General features: G+C 33.1%; 4 protein-coding genes across 15 annotated transcripts in view; 2 read left to right on the top strand and 2 right to left on the bottom strand.

The window, feature by feature from the left end:
• The window catches only part of Mical (Molecule interacting with CasL), an 83,484-nt gene extending 77,083 nt beyond the window's left edge, over positions 1-6,401 (bottom strand). For 2 of the 9 annotated variants that reach the window (XR_011394903.1, XR_011394898.1), the window contains exons 1-2: positions 6,366-6,401; positions 5,221-5,289 (exon numbers count right to left, since the gene is read on the bottom strand). The gene's annotated coding sequence lies outside the window, so the exon portion shown is untranslated. Of the gene's footprint in view, positions 1-5,220; positions 5,457-5,818; positions 5,993-6,024 lie in introns of those variants that run through there. The other 7 variants (XR_011394904.1, XR_011394894.1, XR_011394895.1 and 4 more) reach the window with 6 other exon arrangements.
• A 475-nt stretch (positions 6,402-6,876) lies between these two features.
• On the top strand, positions 6,877-8,398 carry LOC106615202 (superkiller complex protein 8). The gene is made up of 6 exons (XM_070105806.1): positions 6,877-7,007; positions 7,075-7,116; positions 7,177-7,441; positions 7,503-7,741; positions 7,825-8,012; positions 8,073-8,398. Exons 1-6 carry the CDS (start codon positions 7,005-7,007, stop codon positions 8,344-8,346), a joined length of 1,011 nt encoding a protein of 336 aa, XP_069961907.1. The 5' UTR covers positions 6,877-7,004; the 3' UTR covers positions 8,347-8,398.
• LOC106615203 (protein NDUFAF4 homolog) lies at positions 8,367-9,426 on the bottom strand. The gene is made up of 4 exons (XM_014231327.3): positions 9,183-9,426; positions 9,031-9,122; positions 8,745-8,967; positions 8,367-8,684 (listed from the first exon to the last, which is right to left on the bottom strand). The coding sequence occupies exons 1-4, from the start codon at positions 9,325-9,327 to the stop codon at positions 8,569-8,571; spliced, it is 576 nt and encodes a 191-aa protein (XP_014086802.1). The 5' UTR covers positions 9,328-9,426; the 3' UTR covers positions 8,367-8,568.
• A 301-nt stretch (positions 9,427-9,727) lies between these two features.
• The window catches only part of wts (serine/threonine-protein kinase warts), a 28,923-nt gene continuing 25,962 nt past the window's right edge, over positions 9,728-12,688 (top strand). The window contains exon 1 of one of the 4 annotated variants that reach the window (XM_014231318.3): positions 9,728-9,894. The gene's annotated coding sequence lies outside the window, so the exon portion shown is untranslated. Of the gene's footprint in view, positions 9,895-9,993; positions 10,495-10,906; positions 11,022-12,688 lie in introns of those variants that run through there. The other 3 variants (XM_014231317.3, XM_014231319.3, XM_070105805.1) reach the window with 3 other exon arrangements.

Here is a 12,688-nt window from a genome sequence, read left to right on the forward strand (position 1 = left end):
CGGCAGGTAAGTATATGATATATGGAGTGGTCCGTTCTGGAAAATTTCTTCAGATATTGTAGTAAAAACAAGTTTTCATTACAAGAACTTTTTTTTGATCATTCAGTTTGTATGGTGGCAAACTCAATATACCATGTGCAGGATATAATATTGAATGCTTTCATGCAACAGTTTGAGAGCCATTTCACCGGCACTAAACCCGTTGTTCTAAGAAAAGATTCTAACATATTTAAGAAAATGGCTATGATAGTACTACGAAAATCGAGAAAACACTAAATTCAATGATTGGATATTGTCGACAAGGAAAAGCTTTATGGGTTGGCAAAAACTATTTGTGCTCTTTCAATAAATAAATATATAATTCGTTACCGTCGTATACACAAATATGTACATATGTATGTAAATACTATATATGTATGCCCATTTGTTAAATGTGTCAATTGTGATGCTGGCATACTCGTATTTCTATAACTTTTCTGCAGTGCAAAGTGTAAACGAAGAAATAAAAACAATTTGTATAATGGCCTGTGACAAAGTTTGTGAATATTGCCAACGCGAGGAAGTGCAGAGCACTGTTTGTTGTGCAAATAGACCCACATACATACATACATATATACATATGTACTTAAACTGCTCTTAAAACTGGGTTTGTTGTTCGAACGCGAAATGCTCAAGTGAAATGGTGCCAAGAGTGCAACCGCTGCCGCCACTGCAGACGCTGACGATGATGGTGATGGTGATGCTATTACTGCAAGTCACAGTGCATAAAGTGCACAATACATCACACAAATGGAAGCATCAAAAGAATAGGGCGGAAAATATGGCTATGAAAAATGCCCGTCGATCTATGTGGGGTGTAACGAATTTGTAAACTCGTTAGCATGGGAGTTGGTGGATAATGGCGGCAAGAAAATCGCATAATGGTTTGAATACTTACGCTACATACATTAGTTCTCTGACAGTAGCGTTCGAAAAATTGAATGCGATGAAGTTTATTTCGGTTTGAGAAAGACAAAATCGAGATTTTGAAAAACAATCTGGATCGAGTTATAATGTTTTCTAATAGATCAACTTATCTTAACTTTTATATGTGTAAAATTATATGAAATGTACAAACACTTGGAGCCATTGAGCTTTTGGAAGAGCCAACTACTTTATAAAGTTTGTAGTATAAACAACCAGTTTTGAAAATCGCTGTGAAGCCGATATTAAGGAGTTATATCTACTTGCAAGTCAGAAAAAAACGATTTTTTTATAGATTTTTTTTTTTTTTTTGAAAAATTTATATTTAAGAAGGTAGGGCGAGAATTTCATATCGCTCGATCCAGACGCTTCGGAGAAATTTTGCTTATAGACTATGTAAACAGCGTTTCGAGAAAAACGCGTTTAAAGTTTTGGGAACCGATTACAATAAGTTAAAAAATTCTAACAAATACGCTCATATCTCCGAAACTATATTGCCGGATCAACTTTAAATTTTCGGAGTATACTTGTATGTGTGCATGCGATATATAAACATATACATACATGCAAAACAAATCCAAATTTTTTTGAAATTTGCAAGAGATTGAAAAAGTTTCTCTTTCTGGTGGATCTTGACTCACCTAACCTAATAATATAAATTATGAAGAATAAAAAACACAACTTCATTCCACAATCAATTCTGCAATTAATCTCAATTTTGGACTAAGAAAATAAAAAAAATATGAAGTGGAATCTATCAGAGTTAATGCAGCGCTACAACTTCCAGTAGGAGAAAAACCAAGGGTCTCATTTCAAAAAATACATTGAACTTTTTAGGCTTCATACCTCGTCGGCACTACAAATACACACACATACATATCTGAGAAAACGTTCTATTTAAAACGGCAGGGCGAGGGACCAGTGCAGCCAATTTTTTTATATTCATGTCCTTTCTTTCAAAGCGTCAACTTGGAGCCACATTCATGCATGACATCATAACAACAAGACGAAGAGGCGCCAACCACATACGCATAGCAAACGGGAACGCACAAGCAATTTTTATGCTTTTCTGTTTTTGCTTTTTGATATTGTGACACTACTAGTTTTGTGTCATACAGAAAAAATTTAGATATTTACATGCTATTTTTATGTGGTGCTCAAGAAAATAGCCGCCAGAAGCGTTTCACTTGTAATGGGTGAAAGCTGTAGAGCTTCTGACTGACCTTGACTCACTTGGCGCAGCGAGCAGCACTTAATTATTTTCAGCAATTTACTGTCAGCATCAAAATCAACAGCAACGTCAGCCATACGACTGGTGCTCTTAGCAATGCATGCAAATAATCAAACATGTAGCTGAGGAATTTAGTAACAGAGTATACCTATGTAAATAAGCAATCAAATCAATTACTAAAGTGACAACGTATAGCGCGCTAGTTACATTGAACTCGCCTCAAAGCTCTGCAAGTCATCTAGCAACGGATTGAGCGTTTCTGAGTCATCCTGTCAATGGTTGCTTAAATTACTCGACACAAAGAAATAAAACTGAGTCGCAGCTGAAAAAAGAAAATAAAGTGTGCCAGCCGTTCATTCAGAGACTTCGTCATTGTCGTAATCATTAACATTGTGTACGTATGTATGTACAAGTATATATATGCTTTTATATGTATGTATGTGCCACAAGTATAAGCTATCTACGGCGGGCGCTTTCCTTGTCTTCATCGGTTTTGTTTGTTTCTTTTCATATTCACACCAGAATAATAGTGCGATAAGTTGTAATATAGCGCTTTGTGCCGGTCGTGAACTTTGCAGCTGAGCTAACGCGTTCGTTGCCTGGGCTACGACTAAGTGGTTATCTGCGAGGCAGACAGCAGCTTAATAATCAACTAAATTTATTGTGCATTCACTCGACCCAAGTATACATACACATATGTATATGTATGTATGATATATCGCTGTATGGCTGTGGGTATGTTTGGAGATGAAAGAAATTGCTGCAATTTCGCTGGTGATGCCCTAGGTGGAGATTATTGGAGCATTATGAATTGCATTATAACCGGGCGGAAATTTGTTAATGAAAAATGCAGCAATTTTATGTCGAAAAAATATAAGGAAACATACTGGCGTTAGGAAAAAATGTAAATGTGGAAAAATATACCATGTGAAGAACTATCAGACTGGGCACTAATTTATGTAAGTTTAGACCTTTGCAAATCAAGTGAAAATCAAATAAATATTAATAAAACAATAAATAAAGTAAACTTCGAAGCTAAAATACCCTGCATAGTTACCCTTCTTATAACATAAAAGTGTATAGAAAGGTGTTTATCTTGATTTTTATCGGTCAGTTTGCATAGTAGCTAGATGCTATATTGGAACTTATAAGGTCTCTGACGTTTGTTGTAAACGAGACTAATATCTGTAAACAAAAACAATGTACTTTTGTATTTTTGGGAAAAGCGTTTAAAGGAAAAAAATGAGTTTATAAATTGATAAACATATTCCGCGATTAAAAATTATTTTATCGACCAAAAGTCGACAAAAAACCGAAACAATTTGTATTTATAAGTTAAAATTTTAAACAGAAGAAAAATTTGATATTAATTATTTTTCACAACACGTCGCTTTGGAATACATTGAGTATGCGTAAATTAAAGTTGAACGCTTGTTGACCACTCTCCGCAAACAATTTACACTAAAATATTGTAGGTAGTTTGCTTAACGCTTTGTTCGGTATATTTTTCCACAGGCAGCACGCGAATTTGCGATGAGCAAACACAACTGACAATAGTTCAAATGCATAAATGCAAAGCCCCGGTAGCATTTGTGAATGAAGAGAGCGAAAAGCAGCACATTGACATGGCAGTCTGCAACACCTAACCCCAGGCGAAGTCTTGAAGCGAAGGAAAAGCGAAATAAAAAAAATCCGCACACAAAAGATACCCTCGTACTTAGGTAAGCAAGCGCTGTGCAGTCATTAGATAAGAAGAAGCGAAAAAGTTCAACTTGGACTCTTAAAAAGTTTAAATTATATGTAAGCGTTTCTTTTGTTATTTTAATAGAGGCAGCGCAAAACATTCACAAACATTGTGGAAAATGACTTAAGCGCTAAAATAACAATAACACAAAACAGCAATGCAGCGCTTGTGGCTGCTGCTAGTTTACTATAAATAGCAAATCTTAGTGACTTCATTCATGTTTATAATTACGGCGTTTATTTATTTTTTGTTTTTTGTTGTCTTCATATTTATATCTAACATTTTTGTATTCTACTTCTTTCAGCACCGCAATTCGCATCGCAAAATGATAGTATTATTAGATAACTGTTGTATGCGATAAGATATGGAAATTCCATTGCTTTTCCAAACAATATTTAATAACCACCAACAAAAAAAAAAAAAATTGTGTTGAAGTTAACATTTGAATTTGAATAAACATACAATAATCCGCCAGTAAGTAAAATTAATGTTAAACCAACTTTTCAAATAAAAACAAAAAAAATTATTATTGACTAACGTTTTATTGTCGCCATGTCGGAATTTAAATATTATGAACAATCGCTTTTAAATCAATAATTATTTAATTCTACCGTAATATGCAAAATTGTCTTCTTTTTTTTTAGAATTGGATTGGATTATAAACAAATTCTATACATGTTTAATTTATAAATGTAAACTCACTGGTAAGCACCATACATACATACATATACGAGTTTGCATGGTATTTAGGTAAGAATATTTGTATGCATGGAGATATTTATACAAAGGTTTGTATGCTTAACGCCACACAGCAGTGTTTGTTGCTATTTATGCTTATATTTGACCAACGCTGAACTCAACGATTGAGTGCCGGACAACTATTTTAAGAATGCGAATTGTTCGCACCTGGCTTTTTAGCATATACCTACTCATGCTGAACAAAAATTGGAACAAAATGGAAATTTGAATAATTATTGGAATTATTGGAAGTTATTTATTCTTTACAATTCAAATTTGGCAACACGAATTTTGATGAAGTCAAATTAAAATTTGTTCATATAGAAAACATGTTTTCAAAATATTTACATTTTATCTGCTTAGACATGAATGCAATACATTGTTTATACTATTCCAAATCAGAATTTACCTAAAATCAACTCAAAACTGAAGTCTTAGGTTTATACTTATTATTTTATCCACAATGCATGTTTGTATGCAGACACATATTTTTGTTATAAAGGAAGAAATACTGAATACATATTTGAAAATTTTTTGTACTTACATTTCTAGATATTTTCCAAACGCTTTTTTTACTCTTAAACTATTTTTCGATTTTTGTTGTGATCTCGTACTACAATTAAAAGTCAAATATTAGTCGTAAATAAAAATAAGGACGAAAAAAAAAAAATCATAATAAAAACCGGTTGCACTTTTGTTTATGAGAAACACCACGACGAAGTATGTATGTATGTCTATTTGTATATCTATTTTCGAAATCGTGTTATTATTTGACTATTCCTTATTTAGTGAAAATTATCAAATACATAAAATAAAGTAATTATTAAACAAATAATTTTCATTAAATCGCATTTCCTATTATTGTATTAATAACTCACTAAATATATGACGACTTGAGCTATAATGTCTAATCATTATTGCGATGAACAAGTAGGCGTTACACTAATTATATGTACATTTATATATGTATGTATGAACAAATAAACAAAAAAACTTTTGACTCCTTTACTAAACATCTCAAAATATTCATTATGGGATAATCTACCAAAAATTTAAAGGATCTTAAAACTATAGTTTTTATTTAAATATTTGTCCAATGAATGTAAAGTGCTCCAACAGAAGGTACCGGCCATACTGTTTACCGTCTGACTAATTCTGAACGTTTATCCGTCCACCCAAATTCGCTTCTTATGCGCAGGAGTATCCAACATATTTAAATACATATACAAATAAGAGTCTGATTAATCACACGCGCCGCAGAGAACAAATTTTTATTTTTTTATAAGGCCAAAAATAAATTGCGATGCTTTATTTGATTAACAATCGATTTTATGCACCAGAAACTCACAACTTTTTAGAATTTCACCAAATAACTTAAAAATATATTTTTTTTATTTAGCATTCACTTCTTTTATTTGGATATTCTCCGGCTATCGCCATATTTTCTGCCCAATTTCTTTGCTTTTACTATTCTTACATTTTTTATTTTCGTGTATTTTCAATGCATTCATTCACGTTGTTTCGTAACAATCTGTTATTTTTCGTTTGATTGCACATAAATTCAATCACATTTTACACACTGTGATTTCAATTTATATTAAATATGTTATCTGTTATCGAGCGGTTGAGGAGTTTCTGCTCCTAAATTAGTTATATTTCTGAAATAAGGATTAATTACAGTGCGCTCACCAAAACCGTCGAACACACTTAACTCAGCCGTTTCACGAGAAATGACTGCAGTGACAGGTAGATTAGGCCCCAAAATGCATTACTGCGAAAATCCCCCACATTTGTAGTAGTAGATTTTAATATATACACACGTTACCATTAGATGCGACTTTAATAATTTTTCAAAGTTGCTCATAGAAATTGTCGATGCTCTCAACTTATTAAAATCTTTTAGAGGGCATACTAAATTTGCCAAGAATTCGGGTTTCAAATTAGAAAATAAATTAAAAAAATTAAACAGATTGTTTGTAAAGTAAGTTATAACATGCTGAAGTATATTCTATGTGGCATCACTATTGTAGAAGATCTATTGATATGATTTCAATTTAATAAGTTATTCCAGAATTTACATAAAATATAATTTTTATGATTTTTATTTAATATATCCTTTTTTATTTAAGTTCAATTGTACTTCATATGATTTTTTACAAATATTAATTCATTAATATGGTAATGTTCCTATAAAACTGACATTGTTACAGTGTGGCAAGCTTATATGTTGCTTTGTCAGTTTGTTTTTATTTGTCATTTTGCGGTAGTAAGTGTGTAGCAAGTTAGGATTATAATTTAAACTTTTGTTAGTTTTTTAGAATAAAAGCAATGGTTGGTAGAAATTCTAAGTTGTACTTTAGGTAACTGTTATAACTTATATATTTCCATGTAATTCTAGTTCTCCTTGTTGCATAAAGAAGAGGCGGCACACGATGATGGAGTAAGTTTGCGTTGTGTGTTGAAAGTTGTAAATATTAAACAAATACGATTTATATTGTAGATTTGGTCATGTTCTTGGGGACGCCTACATCCAGAGGAAGGACAATCCGAAAATAATGCTGACCCAGAAAAAGACGCAGACGCTAGTAATGATTCAATGTACGGTAAAAAGAAGCCTGAACCGGTTGATTTTATTGTAACCGGCGGACTGGATGATTTGGTGAAAGTGTGGGATATTCGAGACGATGACCAATTAAAACTACGTCACACCTTGAAAGGACATTCTTTAGGTGTTGTTTCTGTGGCTGTCAGTCCTGATGGAAAAAGTGAGTGTTAAAACGTCGAACTAAATACAATAGTTTACTATATGTGTTTGTTTTAATTTAGCAATTGCGAGTAGCTCTTTAGACTCAAGCCTCTGCTTTTGGGATTCTAAAACTGGCCAACAAAAACATTTGCTTTCGTTTGGGCCAGTTGATCTGTGGACTGTAGCTTTTTCTCCCTGCAACAAATATGTGATTTCGGGATCTAATGATGGAAAAATTTCAATGTATAGCGTTGAAACTGGAAAGGTGGAACAAGTACTAGATCCCCAAAATGGAAAATTTACGCTAAGCATTGCCTATGTAAGTTTAAGATGAACAGCATTGAATCGAACTTTTAAAACCATAAAATAAATATAAATGTAATGGCAATAACATAATTGTAGAGTCCAGATGGAAAATACATAGCAAGTGGTGCTATAGATGGCATTATCACTATATTTGATGTGGCTGCAGGCAAAGTGGCGCAAACTTTGGAAGGTCACGCCATGTCGGTTCGAAGCTTATGCTTTTCGCCAAACTCGCAGATGCTGCTAACGGCTTCTGATGATGGGCATATGAAACTATATGATGTGTATGTATAAAGTGTATACAGTTACCACGGTTACTACGAGTTCTCTCATTTTTTTTATAGAGCTCACTCGGACGTCGCTGGTACTTTATCAGGTCATGCTTCGTGGGTGCTGTGTGTCTCGTTCTCCGAAGATGGTAAACATTTCGCTTCTTCTTCTAGTGATATGAGCGTAAAAATTTGGGATTTCGCCGAACGCAAGTGCATGCATACATTTTCAGAGCACAGTGACCAAGCTTGGGGCGTAAAATACAGTTTATCAGATGACAAAGTTATATCAGTATCGGAAGACAAGTCCTTAAATTTGTATAATTGTCCGCCTAACATTGTTGCTTAACATAATTCAATAGAAATGGATATTTTACATCGAATTGATTTCGACGCGAAAATTTGTAGCATTTAATTCATATTTGATAACAATTATTTCTACTTATCAACTATCGTCTACATTGAGCTTTAATGCATTACTCCAAACGACAAAATGTAGTATAACTTGTTGATAGAAGTAACAAGACGTGACCGGTTAATAATCCGGATAGCTAATGTAACGGCTGGAGTATTAATCTTCTTTTTTGCTTTCAATTAATTTATTACTGGATTGGGATAGAATACGTTCCTTTTGACCTTTATCTGGGATGTACACGTTAAAGCTTTTAAAATAATGAAGAATGTTATCTAAAAAATATCGCTATTATTCAAGCAGGCAGAAAAAGTTATTTAAAAAAACCCATTTACCGACAACTTCTTCCTTCAATTTATAGTCTGACGCAATTCTTTGTTTCGTCCACAATTCTGGGTCGCTTTGATGATCTGTTATGAATTGCATCGCTTGTCGCAGTGTACAACGACCTGCCACAACTCGTGTTGGTTCTCTGTACCCATACTCGAAATCTTGTGGGGTTTTTCTACTTAATGGAAGCGGTTTATTAGGGTCTGTGCGTTGTGCAGCATAGTCAATCTATTTATAATGAAATTTATTAATGCATGTTAAAAAATTGAGTACAATTTCCATTTAACCCACAAATTTATCCTCCGAAGTTACATAAACATTTTTTAATCGATCATCCAGCGCTACATTTTTTTTGTTTAGTTTATCAACTAGCTGCGGATCCACTAAATAAATATAAATTATCTAAATTTTCATTTTAAGTCATCAAATGATTTCATATTTACATTCAAGAGCTCGCTGCATATCCTGTATATTGGATTCGAATTTCGGTGCCGGCACAGGCTTGTCACGCTCTAGTATGCGATGTGCCCTATTTTCCACATTGAATCGGTTCATTTTATTGGCGACCATTGACATGACTTTACCCATATTGTATTATATTTATATTTCTTTTAACTGCGGTTTCAGTTTAGGACACCTACAAAATAATTGTATATGTAGATATGAAATAACCTAAAATAAAAGTGAATTGAACCAGCTGTTTCCAGTAGTGTCAACTTCACAAACATAGGGTGACAAATATTCATATTCATATTCTAATAAGCCCAAACTGAAAATAAACTATTGGTCTTTTGTATTATGTAACAACATATTTATGCAAATTACTAAACTAAATCTAATCCCTTTCGAAATATAATATAAACCAATTCTTTAAGTAACTTTCTCTAAATATATTGTGTTAAAAATTGAGTGTGAAAATGCAGCACTGCGAACAATTAATTGTTCAGTACCAACGAGTGTGTTTGACCGAATACATACTCGCCGAACGTCATCTCGTTGCATTTGCTATTGTTCATCGTTCTTTGCGTGTGCTCTAAACTTTTTATCATTATTATTTTCCAATTAGACGCGTCGAAATCGAACAAAAATATTAACAAAATATTATTTACTGTGAAAATACTCTTATGTGATGTTTGTGAAGTGTATTTATGCAAGGTGAGAAGGAGTATATTGAATTTAAAGTTGTGGAATTTCAGTGAGTTCCCCGAGTTCTGGTATTCGTTCGTAATAAGAGGAATTCGTTTGACCCCGTCTCCTCCCATGCGTTTGTCCAATACGATATCAAAGATACGAATGAATCTAGTACAATAAATTGCTCGCTGCTTTGTTGTGTGCTGTGCTCTCGCTCGACGTTCCGTGCCTCTGTGTGTCTAGATATCTGTCGGTCTGCTGTTGATTGTCTTTCAAATAGCTCAAATGCAACAGTTCCGCACGTGTAAAAAGTATACTTTGACAGTGAAATGAAATAAATAAGAAAATATACGCTATTTTTCTACTGGCATCATATATAAATTCGGTTTATGGAATCAAAACTTGAATACGTAAACTTTGTTACAAGTGCAATTAAGACGGTTGTGATAAATGCTTATTAGATATATTTTGATAGTGTGTTTATGTGCGTAATGGGTACATTAATTACGATATGAAGAATTTTAGGATTATATCGTTCAATTGTAAAATTCAAAACACGACCAAGTGAAGAAAATCAAATTAAATACAAAAGTTGTATTAAAATACTGCAAAAAAGGATATGTGGTATAAAAGAAATTTAAAAATCTAATTATAATTTGCAACTGTATATAAGTGTAACTGGACATTGTTAACCAGTTGTGGTGTAACTGTTAATGATTCTAATGTTACCTCATGATCCCGTTTCCCATGTAAACTGTTTGCACCTAAGAAACTATAATATTTGCATTTTTAAGCTAAAATTATGTGCATAAAAACGTACCTATTACAAATCTTGAAAAATATTAAAAAAAAAATATATTTAAAAAATTTAAAAATATTTCTTATTTCATAATAATGTCAAAAAAATAAATTAGTTTTCATTATTGAAAAAAATTAATTTAAGGGTTTTTATTGTTGTTGCTACGTGAATATAATAACAATACAGTAGTGGGCAAAAAATTAAGCTGTTAATTTTTTTAAAATTTTATTTACAAAGCTAAGAACATTAGTATATAATTTCTAAAAATAAGCGTTCTGAAAGAATTCCTAAAAACTTGAAATTTATACTTTGAATGCAAAGGAAAGTTCTGCTTCGTCAAGGACTTTTTATCGTGAGTTTACCTATAAGTACCTATTTAATAGAGATATTTGGTGTCAAATTAAACGTTTACTTTAAGCTTACATTTTTTGCTTTTTAAAATTGTACAGTCAGTCTATGATATATGAGCAAAAGATATATTCCGCTTTATAATAATATTTTGAGTGAAAATATAAACTGTTTTAAAAATTCTCCAGTAAAAAAAAAAAATATTCTATGGAGAACGTGTGTGTTTATACATATATGTATGTATTTTTACACTTCCTCTTAAAACAACAATAATCCAATTATTTTGTACGTGAAACAGAAATTGACAATAAAGTGGACTATTTACCGTGTATGTGTAATTTATAATAATATTTCGTTTTTTATTCAATTTGACAGTTCTATGAAATGAAGTTATGGTGCGAATTTACATACATACATATGTATACGGAACAGTCACTTTTATTATTTTGACCACAGCTGTATGTACATAAACATTTCTGCTAAGAATCAGATCAAGTAAATATATACTTGCATGATAAAAAAAATGCGCGCGCAGCCATTGCACTTAGATGGCAAATAGTAAAAGATTGCGCTTCTTGCATGATAATTTGCGAATAGTGGACACCAATGTAAATATATGCATCCATACATATATATATATACATACATAGGTAAATATTTAAATACCTATGACACTCGCACGAAGGCACGATCATAACAACAACGGCAACAACATTTACGAATATTTCTACGTTTAAAACATATTCACAAAAGTAGCTACAAAAATGTATTCTATATGCCGCCTCCAACTTCATTGGCAGCGACGTAAGCGGCTACAGTCGTTACTTCTGCCTCTGCCACTGCCGCTGCTTACGCTACATTATCTAGCAAAGCAACACTACGTCAACGTTTAACACTAACAACATCGTCAGTCACACATGGCAAACACCTACTATGCACATAGGTATTCTGCGCCAACCGAATGGCTAGATGACTGTTGGGGCTGGTTTACTTGAGGGGCCCGCAAGCAACGCTTATTGCGCTGGCGCATTCATACCTATTTATATGTTTATGTATATGTAGTATGTGTTTACAAGCGTTGGTAAACGATGAAAACATTTTTGAAATTCCATTCACATTCCAGTATGCATTTCGAGTGCGAGTGGAGGCGACGCGGCAATGTAATGTGAATTGTAATGTGTGTATATGTATGTATGTACATATGTAAGTGAGCAAATATGTATTCTTTATAGCTGTGTGGGAATACATACATACATATGGACATAATTTGTCGGCATTATCACTATAAACCTATTACTGTCTGGAGACCTCAAGGACCAAACAAGCAAAAAAATCTCCAAGAGACGTGGCTTGTGAGCATGAATCAGCACATTCAGCAAAGAACTAGTAGGTGAATGGAGAAGTGATTACCTATCGCGTGCGGTAATGAGGCGGCAATTACAAGTGGATTCGTTGGGATAGAAGATCGAAAAGTTTTCAACTAAGCCTCTACAAGTGATCAAGCTATAAAAAGTGCATATAATATGTATGTATGTATGTTAAATAAAAACTCCAAGTGGGTTGGGATTTAGTGACAAAGTGGACATTTGGTCATGCCTGGTGAATATTTGGTCTGCTAGATCGGTTAAACTTTACCACCATTGAAGTGGTGGGGGTGAACTGTGTGCAGTG

Source organism: Bactrocera oleae, chromosome 2 (assembly GCF_042242935.1).
Source record: "Bactrocera oleae isolate idBacOlea1 chromosome 2, idBacOlea1, whole genome shotgun sequence".
NCBI classification, from domain to species: Eukaryota; Metazoa; Arthropoda; class Insecta; order Diptera; family Tephritidae; genus Bactrocera; species Bactrocera oleae.

Bases quoted from the DNA above. Each gene is read 5' to 3' on its own strand.
- LOC106615202 (XM_070105806.1), top strand. The intron at 7,117-7,176 runs GTAAGTTTGCGT...TTTATATTGTAG, and splicing joins AGGCGGCACACGATGATGGA to ATTTGGTCATGTTCTTGGGG. The intron at 8,013-8,072 runs GTATGTATAAAG...TTTTTTTTATAG, and splicing joins CATATGAAACTATATGATGT to AGCTCACTCGGACGTCGCTG.
- LOC106615203 (XM_014231327.3), bottom strand. From the start codon at position 9,327: ATGGGTAAAGTCATGTCAATGGTCGCCAATAAAATGAACCGATTCAAT. The intron at 9,123-9,182 runs GTAAATATGAAA...ATATTTATTTAG, and splicing joins TATGCAGCGAGCTCTTGAAT to TGGATCCGCAGCTAGTTGAT. The intron at 8,685-8,744 runs GTAAATGGGTTT...GATATTTTTTAG, and splicing joins ATTGAAGGAAGAAGTTGTCG to ATAACATTCTTCATTATTTT.